Source organism: Rutilus rutilus (assembly GCF_951802725.1).
Source record: "Rutilus rutilus genome assembly, chromosome: 18".
Taxonomy (NCBI): Eukaryota; Metazoa; Chordata; class Actinopteri; order Cypriniformes; family Leuciscidae; genus Rutilus; species Rutilus rutilus.
The window spans coordinates 17,332,725-17,356,455 of record NC_140231.1 but is presented as its reverse complement, the minus strand read 5'-3'; the positions used below and the strand labels follow the sequence as shown (position 1 = coordinate 17,356,455).

The window sequence follows — 23,731 nt, the reverse complement described above, 5'->3', positions numbered from 1 at the left end:
GTATTTCATCCGTCGTCCTCTTTGAAGCTTCTTAAAATTCTCTGTACGTCTTCATCCATTTCCCTGCATATTCCAAAACATCTCAGCAGATTACCTTGGTTGGGCAGCCTGTCATACAGCGGATATTTTGTGTCCTCGGGTAATTCGTTTGTTGAGACCTCCATTTCTTTGGTTCCATCATGCCATCACCTCGCTGAAAGAGTATATTTCAGTCTGCCCCTGAAATGAAATAGAAAATTTCCCATTTACTGAATTGTGTTGAAATGAACATGACTTCCTTTTCGTCTGCCCTCCTTTCCTGCAGGGAGGCCCAATAGGTAGGGCTGGGATTTAACTGTGATTGACATTTTATTCCTAATAAAATATGCTGCAAAATCACAGTCCATTTGTGGAGGTAATGAAATCCTTCCTTCTTTCTGGCACATCCCAAGACTTTCTTTTACTTATGTCTTGTTTTCCCCGCAGCCCCTATTTCTGTTAACCCCCCCTCCCCATCCTCCTCTAGTTGTTTTTCAGTTTTTTCTTCTTTCCCTTCTATTACTCATTTCTCCCGCTGCTCCTTGGGTCTATTGTTGTTTGTGCTTTCTAATTTTCAATTTAGGTTTGTGTTCCTCTTTTGTCTGTTTTTTTTTCTTCTTCTCGCTCCACCTCCAGTCTGAAACATTTCTTGTTTTTCCCCTTCACATTCTATCTCCCATTCTTCTGTTTTTGTTTGTAACATCTTTTGTTGTGTTTCATTTTGTGAGTGGTCCTCTGCAAATCACTGTTTCAGTATTTGCAATTTTACATCATCTTGACTGCTGGAATTACTCCTCTCTCTCATTCTCTGGTGAATTGTGGTTCAGCCGGAGCGGTAAGGGCAATTTTTATAGGAGAAGCCGGTGGGTAATGTGCAGGTTTGTCACACGGAAATCATACAAACGCAGAATATATGTGGAGTTCGAATATATGTGGAGTGCAACCTCCTCCGGCTACCTTAATTCATGGGTTCATTTTTTTTCTCCACTTGTTGTGATTACTCTTTTGCTCTCTTTTCAGTTCTGAGTTAGCACACCATGTTTAAATTTTCTTTGCTTTCCAAGTCAAAATCCCTTTCTCTCTCTCTTATTGCTTTGTTCTTTTGTGGCTGTGTAGTCCTATTGGAACATGCTGACAACCTGTCAGAACACCTTAGCAACTGCATTGCAATGTCTTGGCAACTACACACGGTAGCATTGTGCTGGTGAGTTGAGGGTGAGATATTTTGGGCAATAGGGAACACAGTAGCAACCACCCCAAGCACTTTAGCACTGTGCCAACAGCCAATCAGTATACCTTAAAGATGCAGTATGTAATATTGACAGCTAGTGGTTGAAATGGGTACTGCAGTCAAAATTCTAAATATTGGAGAGGGTTGTTTCCCCTACCCCCTTCTCCTTAGACTCGACGCTCACGCTGGTTGCCAGTTTGAGAACATGCAACAAAGAATGAGCACAATCGAAGGCGACGTTGATTTTTCCACATTTTAATATGCCCTTTGGACATGGAGCATTTTAGATGGGATACGGAGGCTTTTTAGGTTGGGTAGAATCTGCGATCCCTGACCTAGTTTGTTTGCTGGCTTCCGTGGTTACAATATGCTGTTTTCTCCACCAACTGGCAACCCAGGTATCGGAATAATATTGGGTAAATAGGCAGTGGGCGGGTAGCCTGGTAATACCAAACTCTGCTACTTCGCTTTGCTTCGTAGACAGAGTCTGGCATGGCATAATTGAAAAGCGTTTTCTTTCTCGCGGGGAGGCGCTTGTCTGAAGTTTAAAATCATTGGTTACCCGTAAGCCAATCACATAAACGTTTGCTTATGGCGTGTGTTATGCGCATGCTCAGCCGCATCTAACTTCCACTGTAAACACATGTAGTATGATGCGAAAACAAAACCATCGAGCGAAATACCGGAGTGAACATGGCTGTGAACAACTTTTGCAGATTATGTGAAGTAAATCTACGCATCCACGGTACAATTAGTGTCTACGTCACGGCTCTCAGCCCGCCCTCTGTTCATTGATTGGCCGGCTGTTTTCAGGCCGGAGGAAACGGAAAGCTATTACGCTGTCTCAGACTGACTACAGAAGCGAAATGAAATTGAGCGGAAGTAAGAAGTCTGACGTAGTCAGGCTAGTGGGCGGGATCACTCAGACCAAAACAAAAACAGACGTTCCGACACGGAACGCACATTTCAAAGTAAAATAACTGGAGCATTGTTTTTTAGAGAAACGAGTATGTAAACTAACGAGTATGTCAAGAAAATAAAAAAGACATACAGCACCTTTAACAACTGCATTGCAATGCCCTGGTAACCACACACAAAAACCTAGCATTGAGCCGGTGGGTTTTGTCTCCCAAGGGTGGGATATTTTTGCCTAGATCAGTAAACAATCCCCTTCCATCCACCCAGAACACATTTGCAATACAATTTATAATTTAAAGTCTAGCTTTTATGCCTCTATCTCTCCTTTTGGACGGGGTGTTTAAAACACTGAGTGGAGGTGTGAAAACGTGCTCCCATGAGCGTGATGTTTCATGGCTCTTTCATGTGTATGCACGTGGCATTTCCGGTCCCATTGCCACAGGCTCCTTTGTCGCATCTTTTTTTCATGACGTCTGCGAATGTGTAATTCTGACACTGCTCTTAAACTGCCAGCACTCGCCTCTGAGGACATGTCCACAACATGAACTGTGTGCCTTACGCCGGCGCAATGGAGGGATAATGGAGGAGAGTCAAAGAGGGATGGTGTCTTCCCTTGATGCTCTAATTGCTCGGCGGCAGTCACAGCTGGTTTGGACTGTTGCCATGTCACTGTGATTTGTTCGATCTGTGAGAGCTTGAAAGAATCAGGGTCCAGTTTTTTGTTGTGGATGGAAATGCCAAATGTTTGTTTTTGAGTGTGTGACTCAGTTAAACTGAACACACTCAGTTTGCATCTGAAAGGGATTGTGTAAACGGTGCAAAACAAGCTCTGCAAAGCTCATGCTTATTAGCTAGAACATTTTATATTTTCTAATAATTCATTTAAAACTCCCTTCAGATGTTTTTTTTTTATCCTCCGCTCAGTGTGGGTGATCCACAACCTCACGTACAATTGCAGAAATCACATTCATTTTTCACTTCATGACATCAAATCCAGCTAATCCTCTGTCTTAGGAGAAAAATGAAGCCCTCGTGATTGAAGCGGGGCAAACTTCTCCTCTGCTGCACGAGACTGCTTTGAGCGAGCGCTCTTTAGTCGTACCTTGGAGGCTCTGGAGGTCATGACCCTTTCAATGCTCTGTGCTTCCTCCCTCCAGAGAGACCAGGAGCGCTTACAGATGAGGCCGACAAGTCCGTGTGATGTATTTTTCAGCACAGTGAAGCTCGCACACGCTCCTTTTGGACTTGTCAAAGTGCTGGTGTGTTTCTTCTTGACCCCCATTTGGGAAAAACAGGCTAGCATGACCAACAAAACAGGGGCATAATGGTAAATGGGATGCTGGGTTTAGTCAAATGTTTATAAGGGATAGAACTGATAAGTCTAATAAAAGAGTGTTAGTAAATCAGTTTGTTTGGATTATTTGTCAATGAATTGGTTCAAAGACAAATGCAGAATTTTTTTTTTATACATTAGTCACAAATGGACTAATGGATACTATTCCAAATAAGATCAATAAATGTTTTTTTTTTTTTTTAAAGAAATTGATGTTTCTATTCACCAAAGACTAGGCTTGGGTATCGAGTATCGAGTATCGATTGGAACCGGGACTAGCTTTGCGATTTTCCCGGAATCGTTCAAAAGTTTAAATTTCGATTCCTAGTTTCGATTCACAGTCCGCCGACCGGAAGAAGAAACCGCTGTCTAAGTTACCAATTTGATCATTTCTAGCCCTATTCTGAACTACCTAATCGATTTCAAACTGCCAAATGTTAACTCGCTGAACACTGACAGCTGTAGCCTACTTCCCCACATTAGTTAAACATTTGTAAACTGTAACGTACACACGGCATGGTAAATGCATGTATTACTAGCACAGGTGTAAGCGTATATGGATTGTTATGCTAAACTGCAAACCGATACATTTTATGAGACGCTGTGTGAGTTGCCTTATAAACGTCTCATAAAATGTATTCAGAGCAAACAACCCTGACGTTAAACCTTAAAAACGTACTTATATGATGTTTTCTTATTCTTCGGTATCTTGCAAGTTGCAACCATATTCTCTCGTCCTCTGCTCGTCCGTTTGAAAACTGCGCGCGATGCTGGCGAATGTAAAAAAAACATTTTTTTTATTTTGCCTATTTTACCTGATAGCCCATTTTAGCTGTGAAAATAGCAATTGATGGAGAAGGTCAGACTATTTCCTTCAGAAAGACCGTTGGTTAGCTAGCTCATTTAAAATATCCTAAAAAAAATGGTTTAAAATAGATTTGATATTTATATTGTAGTTGAAAACAGCCTTGTGAGAAATTCATAGTAAAGTTCATAAAAAGTAAAAAGTTCATAGAATTAAAATGGATCTAAACTTTTTTGGCCCTGCCTCTTAAAAGAATCGGAATCGAGAATCGTTAGGAACCGGAATCGAAACAAGGAATCGGAATCGGAATCGGAATCGTTCAAATTCAAACGATACCCAACCCTACCAAAGACGCATTCAATTTATGTGACAAAATAGTTTTTACAAAAAAAGATTTCTATGTGAAATAAATGCTGTTCTATTAATCAAAGAACCCTGAATAATATATAATGGTTATATTAGGTTCCACAACTGTTTTGAACATGGATAATCACAAAGACTACAGAATAACACACAACGCGTCACTCGTATTGTTTTGAATAGGGAAAAGTGCAACGCTCAATATTGCGGAATAAGTCCCGCCTTCTAAATAAGAGCCAATCGCCGTTTGGTAAAGTCATCGCGTCACTGCAGCTGCCGTTAGAAGCTCCAGTTCCAATAATAGTCAAGACCCGCATTTCCACTGCGCATGCGCATTAACTTGATCCTGGCTGAAATATGTCGTGTTCTGTCATGATTCGAGCGTTTCGAAACAAAATTTATGAGACAGTTGTTGTCCGATTTAATTGGTGATTTCAAATATGAAATTTAATCGTAAGCTTGGCGAACTGTTTGATTTTTCCCCATTCAAAGAGATAGGGAGCTGCACTTGCATGCCCGAGAGGGGTTTTCAAAGATGGCCGCAGAGTGAAATGACTTGTCTTAAAGGGACTTTGATAATAATAAATGTTTCTTAAGCATCAAATCAGCATATTAGAATGATTTTTGAAGGATCATGTGACACTGAAGACTGGAGTAATGATGGAGTAATGATCGTAGAAATAAACTACATTTTATATATGTTAAAATAGAAAAGTCATATTAACATTTCACAATATTACTGTATTTTTAATCAAATACATGCAGCTATGGTGAGCATAAGAGACTTTCAAAAACAATAAAAAAATCTTACAGACCCAAACCTTTGAACAGTAGTGTATTGGCTGATATAGAATATTTAATTGGTGCATTTCCACTATGGTTTTAATTACTGTTGCTTTCATCTAACGCTTACTTGAAATCTTTAAAACTGTTGTAATTAAATTAATTTTAAACCCTATTAAAAGTGATCTTTCACAAATCTCAAAATAAATATCCATTTTTCATACTGCTTGTGCATTATAATGTTGTGATGCCTAAATTTAAATTCACTTACAGATTTTAAATATCTGCCATCAGTTATTGGCAGTAACATGAAAATAAATGATAAATTATAAGTATATTATAATAGTTCAAGTAGAGTTGATGATTCACATAGATGCATGAGCTACATGAGGTTATCTAGTTTTTTTTTCCCCACTGGGCTACCACAATTAGTGTTTGCCTCGCAGTGGGATGCTGGGCAGACCTCAGGACAGACATGTGCAGTTAAGCACCGCAGAATAGAGATGCTAACATAGACTCCGGGTAAACAGATCTGAGGCTGTTGGGGAAACGGGGGAGGTGAAGTGACCTACTTAAGAGAGAAGGGATGCTGTGTAAACACGAGGGAAAGAAGGGGTGGGTAGGAAAAGACCAGATTGGCAGGTGACGAATTTTATTTTTCCCACTTGCCGTTGCAACTTGAGAGCGCAAGCAATGCGCATGGATCACCGCGCTGAACGTGCTCTGTGTGTTTATACACATGTATGTGCATCCCATGTTGCACCAGCATTCCCAGATCACGACATTTCACACCTCTCGTTCGATCTCCAGATGGAGTGAGAGGCATGTGCCCAAGCGCACACACCTGCACACTGATGAGCAGGAGCCTGTGGCATTACTCACTGTAATGTGGAAATGTCACTGCACACTCGCACACAAAAGCGCATCCGCGGCTCTCACACAGACTGCATTTACCCTGATAGATTTCTGTCTCACCAGGCAACCAGTGCCCTTTCTTCAGGTCACATCCGGTAGGCCTGTGTCTCACCTCTTATTCTCTAGCATCTGCCACTTCTAGTCATACTTGACCTCTGCCATTGAATACTAAGCCAGGAGGGATGGACTGAGTATGGATGTTGTTTTTCTGGTGAGCTAGTCTCAGTCAGTTTTTATTTTTATTTTTATTTTTTAAATAAATCTCTTATGCTCAACAAGTATGCATTTATTTCCTGTGATTTCAAAGATGGATTTTCAGCATCTTTACTCCAGTCTTCAGTGTGACATGATCCTTCAGAAATCATTCTAATATACTGATTTGCTTGTCAAGAGACATTTTTTATTATTATCATCAATGTTGAAAATATGCTTAATATATTTGTGGAAACGATGATACTTTTTTCTGGATTTTTTTCCCAAAGTTTAAAAGTAAAAAATATTTATAATTTTTTTTTAACATTATAAATGTCTTTACTGCCACCTTTTAATAAGTTTAATGCCTCTTTGCTCAACAAAAGTATTAATAATTTCTTTAAAAACAGTAAACAGTAGTGTACAATTATAAGAATTCATTCTAATTGTATCATATCTTGTTTTTTCAAATTTTGTAGTAGTTATAGAATGTATATTTATAAAGATCATTAAGTTTCATGTACTGTAACCACTTTTTGTTAGTAGCTTTTGTTGTGGAAAATTAAACTTTCATTTAAAAAAAAATGAATTATGAGTACCTTGGCAAGCTAAAGTTTCAAAATAGCATCTCCAACACTCCACTACACTGTAACTCAGTTTTATTGGATTGAGTCCACTTTAAATTCCAGTCACCACTCTTTCTAATAGTGATTTTCTAGCTCACTATGCTATATTGCCCTCCACCTGTTCTGCTGCTATCTGTCTACACGAGTCTCCTTCATGCTACGAATCAAACACGATGTGGGTTTAATGTTATAATATCACCGTACAGTACACTGCCAGTTAATCAAGTCAGTAAAATCAAACTATCAGGTCTGTGACCACTGAAACCTTTAACTATGATTTTTTAAAACACACATTATGTAAGTTGTTTAAATTTACATGATGTACAAATTTGTGCTGTTTTTGTAATGTAAAAAGGTTGTTTTACATGTCAGAATTCTTCAATATTTATAAACTAGGTGGGTATAATATGCACACATGATGCAGTGGGATGTTTTAGTCCCAGTCCATTTTTTGCCAGAAGGCAAAGAATTGCTGCTCTGAACTCCATATCATGCATCTTCTTTTAGAAATGACAAACCTTTCAAACTAAATCAGATCTTTTTTTCTCTTTTTTTTAAAGGAACAATTTTGATTAGGTTGACATGCTCAAAGACACGATCTTCCGTGCGTCAAATTTCATATTCCCTCCGAGATGAAACAATCGGGTGAGCGTTTCTCGCTCATCTCCCTCCTGTGTTCCTGTGATGGTTTTCTGCCTGTTAGAGCATGCAGGGTTGCTAGGAGCTCAGAAACCGTGGCATCTCTTTCCCTCTATTAGCATTTTTCTCTTGCCATCTCTGAAACACTACCCGTCACCTGCTGAAATCACTCTCTCCTGCTCTGTCTCCCTGTTGTTCTCTTTCATGCCTGAGTTTCAAGAAGTGACTCTAATAAAAGTCTATAGGCATGTCCCAGTCGCCCAACAGTCACCTGCAAAGACTTCCAGGGTATTTGACCACCTTAAGCAAGATTCCACATCATAGAAAGTTTATATGTTTAGTCACGGTTAAAGACATAGGGAGCAACTGGATATCACCACTATTGAAGTATAATTGGTTCAGTAGTATTGTCTTTGAGTGTTTCAGTGTATTTTTTTTTAACATTTGTGAAAAATGCATAAACAATAACACTTCGTAATTTTACTTTATTTTGAGCGTGCCTTGTAACCATGGAGACATTTGTGAGAGACGATTCAGAAGACATTTACTTTGGTGCAGATCCTGAACCGTATCTATTTGAACCGGAATACACTGAAGATGAGCTTTTGGAACGTGAATGGTTACCTAGCTGGGGACTATTTTCAGGCGCTGCGTAATATCATTGCACCTGCTGCACTCATGGTACGGCAGCAAAGTTCCTTGATTATTACGCTGGAATGAGAGTATAGTTCTTAGCCATATCAGCCTAGAAAATTGCAACTTTACATTTTCCGTCAGTCTTAGTACACGATGTAACTACAGAAGAGTCAAGTTTTAAATAGGAAAAATATCGAAACTCTTTGGTCATTTTTTTTGAGAGAGATGCTAACGGTCTAATCAGATTCAATGATCTATGCTAAGCTATGCTAAAAGTGGTACCGCCAGACCCGGAGATCGGCTGAATGGATTAGAAAACGGTAAAACTCAACTGTTTAACTCTAGAGGAGTTGGAAAATGAGCCTATTTCCAAAAGAAGTGGAGTGTTCCTTTAATATAATTGTGGAAACCCTGATACAAATTCTTTGATGAATAGCAAGTAAAAAAAAAACTGCATTTATTTAAAACAGATTCATTGGTTACACTATTTTAAGGTGTCATTTTTACAATGTAATTATATATTTAAGTACTGAATAATATTAATTAACAACATGTACTTACTATAGGGTTAGGGTTGGATTAGGGTTTGGTTGAGGGTAAGTTGCATGTAATTATGCAACATTTACTGTTATTACTACGGTAAGTACATGTAACATAACAAGGACACTGTAAAATAAAGTGTTACTGAAACATTTTATAACATTAAAAATGTTGATTGCACTTTATTTTACAGTACGTGTACTTACAGTGTACTTGCATGAGAAAGTACTGGGTAATATAAGGTAACTACATGGGTTAAGGTTAGGTTTAGGGTTAGTACCTAGTTATTACCCATTTATTGTAATTTAAAGGTGAACTAAGTAACTTTTTTACCTTAACTGAACAGCTTCGGAGTCATTGGAATGGTTATAATACTTATTTCGGGTTGAATGGTGGTCGTTTCGCACCCCCCTGGTGCCCGTGAGCGGAAAATACGCACTTGCAACTTTGGGGCGGCGGACCACCGGCCGCCGCGTCAGGAAGTATCGCGTGATATCAGGTCTCGCGATGTAAACAACTGCTTTACGGCCAAAAGAAATCTGCTAAAATGCTGTCATTATTGCGCTCCCTCACGCTGTCCGAACCCGAATGAAGAAGATGTTTTAAAGAATATCCCATCTGCTTTGATGTCGTTGATCTACTAGCCTCTGGTGTCTGAGAATAGCCAACGAGTTTTTACAACAGTGTTGTCAAATATCTATTCCGAAGCTGTGGGGGAGCTCTAGAGAGAAACCTGCGAGAATACAGCGTGGAAATCCCGAAGCTACTGAGTGCTGCTTTAAACAAATTTAAATGTACTTGCTAAGTAAAAGTAATCTTTTCTTTTCAAACAGAAAACCCCCCAAAATAGACTCACTTTGTATTTATTTACACCTGTATATTGTCACCATACCCAGAATCCCGAAGTGTTGTCTGTTTACTAATATTACACAGTTCCAAATGAACAAATTTTGTTGTGATCATCTACGCAGGCCCTACTCTGTGTGAATGCTGTGTAGGGACCCTGTGAATCAGAACGCAGCTCAAAGTTTCCCTCCTCCTTTTTGTCTCTCAGCATGGCAGGTAGAGACTTGTAATTGTATTTAAAACTCTCATTTGACTCAAGCCCCTGGTGGTGAAGGAGGCAAGCATCAGTTTCGGCATCCATTTGAGCCTCTATTCAAAGCTTCATAATTGCCACCAGCAAGAAAGAAACAGAATGAGAGATGAGAAGAACAAAGAGAGAGAATAAGACTGACCCATGCAGAGCTTTGGCCTGCCTTCCTTCCTTTTCAGATCTCTTTGTGTCACACACTTCCTCCAGAAGTCTTGCTGTGACCCAGATCAGTGGCGCTTCAACAGAAATCCTGTCCTAAAGCATCTGTCTGATAATGAAAAGCCAAGTACACAGCTTTGGATCGCTGTTATGGCTGCCCGGTCTCATTTTTCTGAGCAAAGCTGAGCCGGATGGATCAGCATGGAGCTTGTCGGATAATGATTTGATGGTATTTCTTGTGTTTCTGCTAATTTTTTTTGACTGTAATTGAAATGAACGCTAGTTGTTGAAAAGGCAGCGTGAATTCCAGTTTGCAAAGTTCTGAAATGTCATGATATTCAACAAGAAAAAATATAGAGTGCACTGTGAAAAAAGATTTTTCAATTGTTGTAAACTAAAAGATTATTGGAGTACGTTTTACAAGAAAATACAGTGTGGGAATTTCATTTCTTTTGCTTAAAAAAGTACACTTTCAAGAAAGTAAACGGCATCCATTTTGGTTTCGTGTAGACTTCTCGATAATAACAATTTTCATTCACTCATTGCAGGAATTCAGGGTGTAAATGACAGAAAAGTGCTGCCTTATCTCTGTGACGGTCATCTCACTGGGTGGCAGAAGCCATTAACGGCGTCAAATCAAATTTCCACTCAATTTGAGTGATATCAAATTACTTTTTTAGATTGCCATGGCGATGCTTGTATAATCTCCAGTGGATCTACTGTTCATTAGCACGTCTTATGTCGCAAGTGGCGACACAATCGATGTTGAGCAATCGCAGCCATTACCCAAAGTGCAGCTGTAATAAAGCCAAGGCACTGGCTTCTTTTTCTATTTCTGTTTGTTTCTCACGTCTCATTATATCCCTATTTTAACACCCCACCCTTACAATACCTCCGCTGATGCCTGGATCTCTGCTGCGCACATCAATTTTACCGTGCTGATGATTGTAATGTGGATGCCAGAGGCTGAGACAGAGCACAATTCCAACAGTAAATGACTGCTGCCAGTTGGCTGCAGTGTGAGTGTTTTTGTGTGCATGTTTGTGTGTGTCAGTGTTTTTTTCCTCAATTTGTTCTTATTGCCTGCACACTCCCCTGAGGTACTTGTGTTGACGGTTGCTCTATTTTTGCTGGATGAATGTTTGTACAGTTCAAGGGGCAGCTCTCTGTGAAATGTTAGATTTTCAAATTGTTGCTTTTTTTACCTTCTGCTTTGGTAAGCGACTGAGGGCCGCCTCCTGTGCCTCACCCTGAAAACCTGTTTTGTTAAATCGCTCAATTGCACCTTTAAACACTGCATTCAAACCCTTCAATCCACACGACATATTTTGAGATCATGCGCAAAACATTTCAACAGCCGATTTGACCTGTTCACCTTTTGAGTAACTACGCCCATCAATGGTACTTATGCAAAATACCCTGCCCCTTGTGTGTTTATTTAGGGAATATTTGGTTCATTTGATGTGCTTTCTGAGAACAGTTTAGAAGAGTGCCACTGAACACACTTCACCGAATTGAAATACATTTAGCAGAATCAGCTTAAAAAATACTACCTTTGATGTTCACAAACACGGACCAACCAGCTATAAGCTTAAAGCGATGTATTGGCAACATTAAAATGAAAATAAGATAAAAAAAAAAAAAGTCAGCTGAAATGTATAATTATTTTTAAATAATTTGACACTTAGAAATTGCTTAGAAAAAGTATTATTTAAATTAGAACCCCAAAGAACAGAAAATCATCAGCTTTTATGTAACTAACTATATATATATTTATTTATTATTGTTATTAATGACAAAATTAAGTATTTAAGTAATATAAAAGTAATCATATTTTTGTAAGTAATCATTTTTATTTTATATATATATATATATATATATATATATATATATACAGTATATATATAATTTTTTTAAATAATTTTTTTATTGACGGGAAATTAAGTAGATTAAAAGTAAAGTAATTTTTGACAATTTGCATTGCTGCAGCTGTGTGGCTAGAAACGAGCAGAAAATCATGACCTGGCTTTTATGTAACAGTCATAATTTATAGTAAATTGCTAAATTAATTAATCATATAAACATTTTTTATGTATTATGTTAAAAGAGTCATTATTTCAGATGTGCAGGGAACAATTAATTAGCTGAAGTGGCTGTTGAAAGGTGTATAAAAACGGAAGACAACAGATTCTTCAGTTGTTGGCAGCTGTATTGATTTATAAAGGGAGCGATTTAGTGAGTCGTGATGCATTGTTTGCATCCAGTGCGTTAACTATAGACTATTTTCAAGAATCTGAAATTACTTTTCCCCAAGTGTGAAAATAAGGTGTAAAAATAAAAGCAATTAAAAAAGGAAACTAAAAGTAAAGTGTCAAAATATAAAGGTGGTTTCCTTGACCATTTATAATATTTTCTTCCTGAAGTCTGAAATTTTGGTTCTTTCAAGTGCATTCCCTCAAGCATGTACATAAAGTTTAGTCCAAATCTGTATTCTGACCATCATCTTCTTTCCTCTTGGGCAGGTCTTTCGCAGTGGAGAGGGCATGGGTATCAGGCTGGACAGCGCGTCTGCCTTCCAGGGTGCTATCATTTCCCCTCATTACGATTCACTCCTGGTGAAAGTCATCGCCAGTGGAAAGGATCTGCCGGCGGCCTCTGCCAAAATGAGCCGAGCATTAGCGGAGTTCCGCGTCCGTGGGGTCAAGGTAAGGCTTTTCTCGACAGCAGTGCTTGCATAAACGATCTGGGGGAGCACGACTGCAATCAGATTCAGCATAGACCTCTGGAAATCGATTCAGTTGCACCTTTAAAGGTGCTGTGGTGTCAAACTGAGATTGTGTGTGTTGTGCTGGTCAAATAGATTTTTAGAGTAAATGTCATGCCTTTAGTCAATTACTTTAGAAAAAAAATCAATTATAAAACTTACCAGCTTAGCTCATGAATATGAATTATGTGACGTCATCTAATTAATATTCAACAGGCTTTGTAGTTTCATGACCTCGCCCTTTTATAATGGCTGCTATGCTCCTGGTCAAAGCGCACAATGGTGAAAATGGTAACTTCCCATGAAAAAGCAAGCACAAAAAGGCACGATAAGCCTGACAAGACAAACTGAGTAAGAGATCAGATGAGAAGTGATTTTTTTTCCGTGACGGAACCTATGGATTCTCTTTTCTCCTATTAAATGTGTTGTTCTTTTGAAACGCATCTGAGCAGCAGACATTTCACGGTCTTGTCACCCGTCATGCTGGCTGCCATCTGAGGCTCTGATCAGTCCTTGAGTGAGCTAAACATTTCCATTTTTAAGATCTTGAGCTCTTGTTTTTAAAGGGGTGGTTTACTGGCTTTTTTCTTTGCTTGATTGTGTTTATGGGCTGCAATATAACATGTCTTCGTGTTTCGTTTGTTAAAAAACGCCTTATTTTTCATAATTTTCACCTTTATTGTAAGCCGCTTCCTCCTCTGTCATTTGAACGACCGGTTGACTTCCTGAGTCTATGAAACCACTCCCTCAGAAAGAGGCAATGAGCTCAGATTGGTTAGTTCGGCCGGTGTGTTGTAATTGGCTAAACTGCGTCCGGAATCTTCACGCCCATTATTACCTTTACGGGCGACAGTTACATGTGCTCCGGACCCGGTCAAATGTAATGGTGTCAATATTGCCTCATCAGTTTGAGCCAGAATCAGACCCAGAGAGCGGTGATAAAGAGAGTCAAGCAGAACCTCCGCAAACACGGCTCTTACTAAACGTTTCTGAATGGTAATTTTTTTTTATTATTATTATTTTCTCAAAGAATTTCCATACGCTGTTACTTGAAAATGCTACTGTTTGTTAGCTTTTGAGATACGGTTTCCCCCTGATTAAACATTTAATATAACTGAATACATGACTGAGTAATACCGTTTTTTAAAGATATTGTTTTATTGATAGAATGAACAACCGTTTAACTATTCACAAAACTTACCGGTAGTTTACTCAGTTTGTCGTTTTCTTACATGATAACAGCAGCTGAAGTTCGCTGTTGCGATAATTTTTTGAAGTTTGTACACGTTTCTTATACACACAAAATAACATCGAACTAACTAGCTACTATAACCAAACAGCTTTGGCATTGGTTTGCGTTCTTGATCAAATAAAAAAATTACGTCATAAAGTATACATGGAAAATACGTTTACAAAATTTGTACATATTACAAATTCGGATCCAAAATGTTTGTACGCATCTGTCATATACTAAAGCCAGCGCTGTCATTTTTTTACATCCTTGATAAAACTAAAACATTACGTCTTAAATTATACAGGCAAATACATTTAAAATGATTAAATCTTACTTGCAGGTTGTGGCCCAGCAACTGCTGCCTCTGGTTTTATAGCTGTAACTGCTTCATGTTGGAGTAATAGTTTCTTGTTGAATCCGACATTGAACTCGTGTAGATTCTGGAAGCTGTCTTCCGTAAAATGCGCAGCACAGAGAGCTAAACTACGATTGTAATTGTCAGGAACATAATCAAACTTAAATTTTAACCATTGTTGACGAACTACAGCGTCTGTAGGAAGCCTGAACACAGAAGACCTGACAGCTACAGCTCTCTCCACTATAACTCCTCCTCTTCGACAGCAGAACATGTTCCGGAGGGAGGGTTGATGTAAATGTATGGGTTAGTTACGTATAAAACCCGGGAAGTATCTCGTTGTAGTCCCATTCGAGTCGTTTTTGTAGGCATTAAACTTCCTGATTTTTAAAAGACAATATCTCCGCTTACGTTGAACTTTCAGCGAAGCAACTTTGCAGATACTGTTCATGCACCAACAGCAACATTACACAGTATTTAAAATGAAAAAAGTGAAATAGCAATCAACCACCCCTTTAAATCTCCCACACGTGCAAACCTGAACATGCTGGGTGAGTCGTGTTAGACCATAGATGGTAACACACTCATATAATATAGTATTTATCTGCATAATGTGATCAGAGTTGGAGTGATGGCACTAATGGCACTCTCGGATGAAGGGTGCAGACCGTACCATTTTCTGATGTGCCGTTTCGGAGGAAGGGAGGGGTGCGGATGGGAGAAGTTGTCATGGAGTGTTTGCGCTTAATCAGCCTGAATAAAATAAATGTGTTTACATAAACCATTAGGGAAGGAGCTTTCCTGTAAGCGTCTTTAGAAATTCGTTTAGGGGGTATTAGGAGAACCTATCTTTGTTTTGGCTGCTTTAATCGGGGAGTTTTCAAAATGCTGCATTTTATTTGGGGATGAAACAAGGATATAGCTCTAAAGACTAGTGAGTTGCCTATAAAGGGAACATTTAAGACATCGTTCACTGAAAAATGAAAATTCTGTCATCATTTATACATCGTCATGCGTGGCCGTACCCACCAGTGAGGACCCTAAAGTCCTATTTTTTTTTTTTTTTCAAAAGGTGTATATTAAAAGTTGTGAAATAATGGCCTGATTTTAATTTAACTTGGGTGCTGCAAGGATATTGAATAACACCAAAATAACTCATGAGCTGCCTCAGCGGCTGTCAGAATCAAAATGTTTAAGATGACCAATCAAAATAGGTAGATTGAGTGTGAATTCCTTTGTCACGCTTAAAGGGATAGTTCACCCAAAAATGAAAATTAGCCCATGATTTACTCACCCTGAAGCCATCCTAGGTGTATATGACATTCTTCTTCCAGAAGAATACAATCTGAGTTATATAAAAAAAAAATGTCCTGGCATATTTAAAGTTTTAAATATGCATATTTTTCTCACACGAACGCATCGCTTCACTTCAGAAGGCCTTTATTAATGTAAGTAGCTAAACTAAACATTTATTATTTGTCAGCTGTTTTATAATTGAAATGTTAAACAACTGACATAGTTATTCAGGGATTTAAATGAATAAACATTCTTAATTTTGAACTGAAAATATATCATTTACATGATTCATGTAATGTAATTCGCAGTTGTCAATGTGACGAGACCAACATTAATGGAGCCGTTTTTGGCAGATTAAGCATCAGATTAATAATTAATATGCACATATTGTGAATGAAATGAGTAAACATGGTTACCAAGCTTTCCTGGTAGCCTTCAGCAAATTCACTTGTGTAATGAAATGATTTATAAAACACTTAAAAAGTAAAATAGATATAAATATCAGTTGGCCAATTGTTTACTCTCTTCACTGACTGAAAAATGAAAAGACTGCATCAATTAAAGCTCAGCTTTTGGAAGGGAAGAGAAACAGTTTGAAAAAGAGACTGATAGAAAAAGAAAAAGAAAGGGAGAAGGTGACCGAGAGATAGTCAGGCCTTTAGTCTGACTTCACAAAAACTGAACCAAAGTGAAAAAATGTTTTACCTTCAGGAGTAGAACACTTTGTCACTGGGCAGTATCCTCAAAAGGATCAAATTAAACTTTTAAAGCGCATGTAAATGGACTTAAAAACAAACTTAATTATGAGGTTCCCTTTCAGTTAGGATGCTGCCTATGTAGGCAGTGAGGCAGCTCAGAAGGTTTTGTGTGTCTCATGTGAGGGGAGACATATGCATTTGAAGACATATGAGCATTGAAGGGTCGGCCGTCAGGGAAGCTTTTAAAGCACTGCGTCGTTTTTCCAACCTCTTAGTTTTTCCTCCTAACACATTCTCTCTGTCTCCCTCTCTCTCTCTCTCTCTGCCTAATCTCCCTCCCATCTTGCCCTATGCACAAATCTTAAAAATTGCTCCAACGTGACTTAAAATACCTTTCAAGATGATTTTTTCTTTCCTCCTCCGGAAAGATCTGCTGTCCATTTGCTCGTGTTTCTCCCATCTAAATTCCCCTAGAGTAAAGTTTGAGACAGAACAAACTCCGAAAATTGCCTTGCACTGACTCTGTCATTCCACCCCAATATTTATCTTTACGCCTCTCTGCACCTTGCGCGCTCTACAATCAGGAAAGTCCTCGATTACCCTGCGGGCCGCATTCCCAAGCGTGACTAGAGAACCTGGCCTCGGAAGAATTCTGAGAATCACTTCAAGCTGCTGGGCGTCATGGCCGGAGCTTGAGCAGTGCCGCGGCCTGCCTGTTTTTAATGAAGACTGATGAAGTGCGCTCCAGGATATGCGTGAAGTTCAAACCTCTCCTGCTGCCTTAATTTACAGACTTCCTCTTCCTTCCACATTTGATTAATCTCGTCTTCCGCATTAGCACACCATGTTTTTTTTGCATGATCGCTTACACTATTTTTCTGTCTCTCCTTTTTTATCACTTCCTCTTCCTAAACTTGTTCCCTTCGCTGCGCTCGGCAGGAGGGAGGCCATTCTTCTCCTTTGGGGCTTGGGAGCTCCCTTGTTTTACTAGGCATCTTCAAATAACCAATTTATCTAGTACCGCCACCACAAGATTTAATTAACTGTTCAAATAATGGATTGTGGTTATGACATCCATTTGCAGAGGTGGAATGGAGAAACCAGTATCTATCTATTATTTTTGGGAGGGGGGTTGCTGCTTGCCGAAGATCTGGATCAGGACTATGTGGATGTATTGGACATCAGAAGTAGTAACATAGGACAGCTACTAATCACTAATTTGTCATTTAGATTATTCTTTTATTCACAGTGACTTACTAGTGCCCTTATTACAATGGTAGGGTGAGGGTGTGAATGGCAAAAAAAAAGGATGACAGTGTTCGATGAATCTTAAAAGTATTTACATTTCAATGGCATACAGCAGTATCAAACAATGATTTAGAAGTTAGATTATAAGTTGGTTAGAATTCAACTAGACGTCTTTGCCTGGGGAGGTTACCATGGCAACAGCAGGCTGCTTGAGCACATTTTGTTAGGATCCGTTGCAGATGGTACATGAAGAAACAAGTATTCTCATTATTTATCACTTTGTTATAAATGTACACACCAGAAATATATCTCAAAAACCATTTGCACAGGACAAACCTCAACCGACCATGCCCAAAAATTACTGGCAGAAATATTTTGAGTTTGAACCCAGATAGTTAGCATTTACATGCTACTTTTGTCCAAAGAACAACAGAAGCAGTTAAACCAACAAAAGAGCAATAATATGTAAGTTCTGTCCCAGTTAGTCCAGCACAGTACACGTAGCAAGGTTTTTTTTTTTTTACTAAGAAAGTATATAGAATAGAAATAGAACTGTTCGTATTAGTATTAATGGGTCAATGCGTTCTTGAAAATGGCTAAGTCAGGCAGGTCATTCCACCTGCAGGAAACAGTCAAGGTAAAGGTCTGTGAAAGTGATTTTGTGCCTTTTTGGGATGGCACCACATGGCGCTGTACGCTTGCAGAACGCAAGCTTCTGGAGGCCACATAAGTTAGCAGATGTGTTTGTCCACACTGAAAGTGTAAATGCTGTGTGGCGCAACACACTCACAGGACATATTTGGTGCCTAATATACAGGTATGTAGATTTTGAGATGTTATTGTGGGTTTGGCTGCTGTGGGAGGTTACTGTTGCTGGGGCTGTTAAAAACTAGACATAATCAGATATGACCAATATTTGACATTATTGAAAGAACTCTGCAGGTAGGTAGATCTCCATGAACAGGATTGGGTACAGACTATTGTTAACTACGTGTAATTGCAGTGGACAATTAAGTTTGGTTCTGTTCTTTCAGAACCAAAGTGGAGCATGGGAAATGAAGTGTTCAGTTGTGAAAAAAAGGAAACTTTTTATTAAGAATTTGTCCTCCTGTTCTTTCTCTTTCTTTCCCTTTTAAACGGCAAACTTTCCAGGTGTGATTGTAGCATCATTCAATTTCTGCAATGTGATTCTTTGTCTTTTACCCCTAAAACTGTATTTTGGTCACGGTGTGATAAAAGGTAGTTGTTGGGTTTTTAAATATGAAATGATTAAGTGATATATGCCTAGGCTAGACCACTTCTTCAAGGTTTGTGACCACAATCTTTGGCTTTTTAAAAAACTCATGCACACATTCATACTCTGTCACACCATGGGTAGCTTTTGCATGTTGTGAATTGCTTTGTTGGCCATTGTAGAATGCTTCAAAAGCTAAGAACAGTGTTCTGGACAGATGTTTAAGAAACAGGCTGTTTCTTTCACAAAAAAATCTCAATTAGAAACCACATGGCATATCAGGAGGCGAAACCAATTGGAGCCAAGGCTATGACCCTGGTTCTAAGGGTTCTCTGTGATTTTAAATAAAAGCTTGAATGTTTCATTATGTTTTCTAGCACTGTCCTGCTGACTTTGAAAGGCTCCTGCTGAGCAAGCCAAGTTTAATGTAGATCTAAAAGAAGTCGTCATGTTCGCTGAATATTTAGTTCTTTTAATTTCAGTCTCCCATGCTTTGCTGTCTCTGCTCTTTCTTTCTTCCTGTCTTCCTTCCTTCCTTCCTTCCTTCCTTCCTTCCTTCCTTCCTTCCTTCCTTCCTTCCTTCCTTCCTTCCTTCCTTCCTTCCTTCCTTCCTTCCTTCCTTCCTTCCTTCCTTCCTTCCTTCCTTCCTTTCTTCCTTCCTTCCTTCTTTTTCCGCAGTGCCTCTTCTCTGTGAGGGCTGCTTTTATATGATATCAAGATATGTTCTTCACTGTCAGGAAGTTGAGCCGTGTCAAGAGCCTGGAGGCTGTATTGAATGAGGGTTGAAGTTGTGGAGAGTGAAAGACATAGTGAGACTGTGGGAGATTGTCTCTGCATAAAGGCTTCAGACGAAGACTGATGGAAGCTGACAAACATTAAGAACCCTAGAGAGAAGGAGGGTGTATGGAGTAAAAAAAAAGAGAAGCACTCTCGCTCTAAGTAAATATGTGAAATTGAATGAGGACGCAAACTCAAATACACCATCCTATTCTCCCTGGAGAGTCAGTCTGAAGTGTGTTTGTCCTTTCGCAGTCATCATGGCCTTTTCCCCTTCTGTCACAGTAGAGCTGTACTTCTTCAGGCACTTCCCATGAATATTGTACAAAATAAGGATTGAACCTTTCTTTGTCAACAAATCGTAAACATCAGGAGATCAAACTAAATGTTACATAAGCCGTTTAATTTTCTCTCTACTTTCTGTGAAGTTAGCCATTTGTTACAACCCTGTTGCCTAAATTTGAGAAGTTCAAATGCAGTTTAAAACCCTGCATACATATTGCTTCTAAATAAACACTAAACGTAAACAACATTTCTAATATAAAAAAAAATGCTACTACAAGTAACTGGGTCGCACATGAAGCTGTGTAAATGAAGCTGTCGCATAGTGGTTAGCTAGTTTGGGATCAAATGTTGTATGTGTTCCATAAATTAATGAAAAATAATAGTTTGATCATTTTATTCTTGCAATAACTTGGTTAACAGGCTTGAATTGTTCATCCTGACGAGATTACTTTTCTTATCAGTTTTATAGATTTTTTTTTTTTCATGAAACTGATGAATAGAACTTTCAAAAGAACAGCATTTATTTAATATAGAAACCTTTTTAAAATGAATGTTTTTACTGTAACTTTTAATCAATTTAATGCATTTTTGCTTTATAAAAGTGTTAATTTCTTTCAAAACAAAAAACCAAACATAAAATCTACCTGAACAGCATCTATTAGATCTCACAGCAACAAACACAGGATTTGTGCCTCTAATGCTTAAAATACAAATAATAATTTACCTCAATTTGTACCTCATTCATGATAGCTTTATTGTCATTGTCTTCTGGAAAAAAGTTTTCATCCATGATGGATTCTTTATAATGCTCCATTATTACTCTGCAGTCGAATGGTTACAGAGCTAGTGAGCCTTCTACTGGCCATAAAAGAGAGGATTGGTCTTTACTCATAGCATCATGTGACTCATCTGTGCAGCATGACACCGTATAATCAATATCTAGCCTTACTTAGATGAAGACGATGGTTTGGCCATCATTTTGTGCAGCATTTATGGTCACCAGTGGACATGTACAACACATCTCAGTGTGCCTGTGTCAGTTGTAGCTTCTAATTGATTATGAGGTAATGGAGTTGTCTCACAGGCTGTGTATAGTGTAAGTTTTGCCTCTGTCGACTTCTCTCATCATTACTGCTGAACAAGCCCTTCTAACGGCCTAGAGGTGTTCTCGTCAGAAACAGCCGGGTGCCTCCAGCTAGATGCTGCAGTTCTCTCATGAGGATGCAGTTTCTGGTATCAGGGTGTCGTCACTTATGATCCTCAATACTTTTGGAACACTTATTTATTTATTTATTTATATTTATATATATTTATTTATTTATTTATTTATTTATTTATTTAGTTTAGGGGTGGCAAGGTTCACAAAACCCACGGTTCGGTTCGTATCACGGTTTTAGGGTCACGGTTTTCGGTTCTGTACGGTTCTTGTTGTTATTTTTTTCTTTTAATCTTTAACACTCCAAAAATTTACTTCAGCATATGATATATAGCTTAATTATCTAATTATTAATTAATTTATTTCATAAATGGGGCGTGTTTGCAAAACGCAGCTTCTCATTTCCCATTTCGAAGTAATATAGTGAGTGAGCGGTCACCGTGAGGAAACTTTCAGTGGCCCTGGTGGTCCATCCATCTGGAGAGCTACGTGGGCTGTGTCGGACAGTTCTTTGTCAATTTCTCCTCGTGTCTCGTCATCATAGGCGTAATTTGCGGATGGGACATGTACCCCAGGGTCGATATTGTCCCCACCACTTTTGAAACATCTCGCGGCACGGATGTACCAATACAAATAAATAAAACATCTCCAGTTAACTAGCAAATTATTTGTTTCGTTCGCTTGTTAAATAAGAAGCAATCTAGCGCTGAAATTATATATATTTTTTAATCAAGTGATCAAAGTGCTCGTTGCCGCTGCGATCAGTGGCGCTGATACAGTGTTCTCTTGTGGCTCGCGCACACGCCGCAGTCTTCACTCGGACGCACGCTTCAATCCGTTGAGGAGACTCTATTCGTTCCGGTGAAATCACAAAGCAAAATTCACACAAATCTGTCCCTGCTTGATAATACAACCACTGATAAACATAATCGGTTTTGATGAACCTATGACACGCTTGGCAAGAGTTCTGCCACTGGACCATTAAAGTAGGCTACATTTGTGAAACAGTCGACCTATGTATTTATTCACGTGAAAAAACAACATAGTGGAGTAGATCTCATTAAATGTCTAAGTAAACCCAGTGTACTATTTAAATCGATTGCTGGACATCATAATGTTATTCTACATACATCAGATTTATGATTTATTAGCACTGCCACGAGGCTACATTGCGCATGCGTCGAAGTCGAACCGTGCTATATATATATATACACGGGTTTCTTGTATACAAACAATACCGGATGCGCGCGCATCCAGGAGGCAAAAAAACGCTATCTGTTATGCCGAATTCTGTAAAAGAACATTGTAATTAACGTAGATTTCGCATTGTTTGTAATTTCTTGTTGACTCAATAATAAACTGCAATTTCAGAGTTGGATCTGTTTGTTTGTGTTTCATATTAATATAACATTATGTAAAACGTCCAACTGTATATAAGTTAACCTTGTTTGCGTTACTTTACGACCTGCAACATTTCATGACTGCACACATATAACGTTACTTTACTGTAAATCAAAGATTTGACGATGGATTATGTGGGAAGCCTTAGTACTTCCAACCGTGGCGATTATATTAAAAAACTTACTCTCAGCAATGGTGAGATCTTGCCGGATCCCTACGCAATACATGACGATCTTTGGATTGTGGATGACAAGAAGTGGCCAGCAATTGTATGGCCTGATATATATAATTATCTTATTCAGACACCAAGTGTGTATATAAGAGAAATGATTAGAGCGTACAAATCCCTTGATGCATACAACTACGTGCTATGTGGTCATGTGCAGCTCGTCAAATACTTTGATGCTGCACCGGATTTTTGCGTGTTGAGGTCAGATGTGCTCCCTAGTCAAAGGCAAGGCATTAAAGCCAAGCCTTATGATGCCTGGGTGTATGTCCATAAGGGCCTTGGTTACATCCTTACGGCTAACAATTGACCACGCATTTTGACTTAACGACAACACCACCACTATGCTACTAGCCTAAACCCTTTACTCTGGTACGAAGACCGTGGGTCTGTCTTGCCTCCTGGTTGCGTGCGCAAGCAGTGATGACGTCGCCGAGAAATCCGTGTGTGTGTGTGTGTATATATATAAATATATATAATATCTATCTCTCTTAAAGAGAGAGAAATATATATATATATATATATACACACACACATATGTATGTATGTATGTATGTATGTACATGTATGTATGTACTTTTTTTGGCTTAAAGGTGACAGTAAAGACATTTTAAAAATATTTCCATTTCGAATAAATACTGGTATCTTGAACTTTCTGTTCTTCAAAGAATCTGTTATCTTGAACTGAAAAAGAAAAGAAAAAATACATCACGGTTGTAGCACAGCTGTTTTTAACATTATATTAGAAAGATTTCTGAAGGATTATGGTATACAATTAAGGAATTAATTACATTTTAAAACATTTA

General features: G+C 38.6%; 1 protein-coding gene across 1 annotated transcript in view; it reads left to right on the top strand.

The window, feature by feature from the left end:
- The window catches only part of pcxa (pyruvate carboxylase a), a 128,179-nt gene that overhangs the window by 56,992 nt on the left and 47,456 nt on the right, over nt 1-23,731 (top strand). Inside the window, exon 10 of the mRNA XM_084387119.1 lies at nt 12,774-12,956. Coding sequence (XP_084243245.1) covers nt 12,774-12,956 — 183 coding nt within the window. The remainder of the gene's footprint in view (nt 1-12,773; nt 12,957-23,731) is intronic.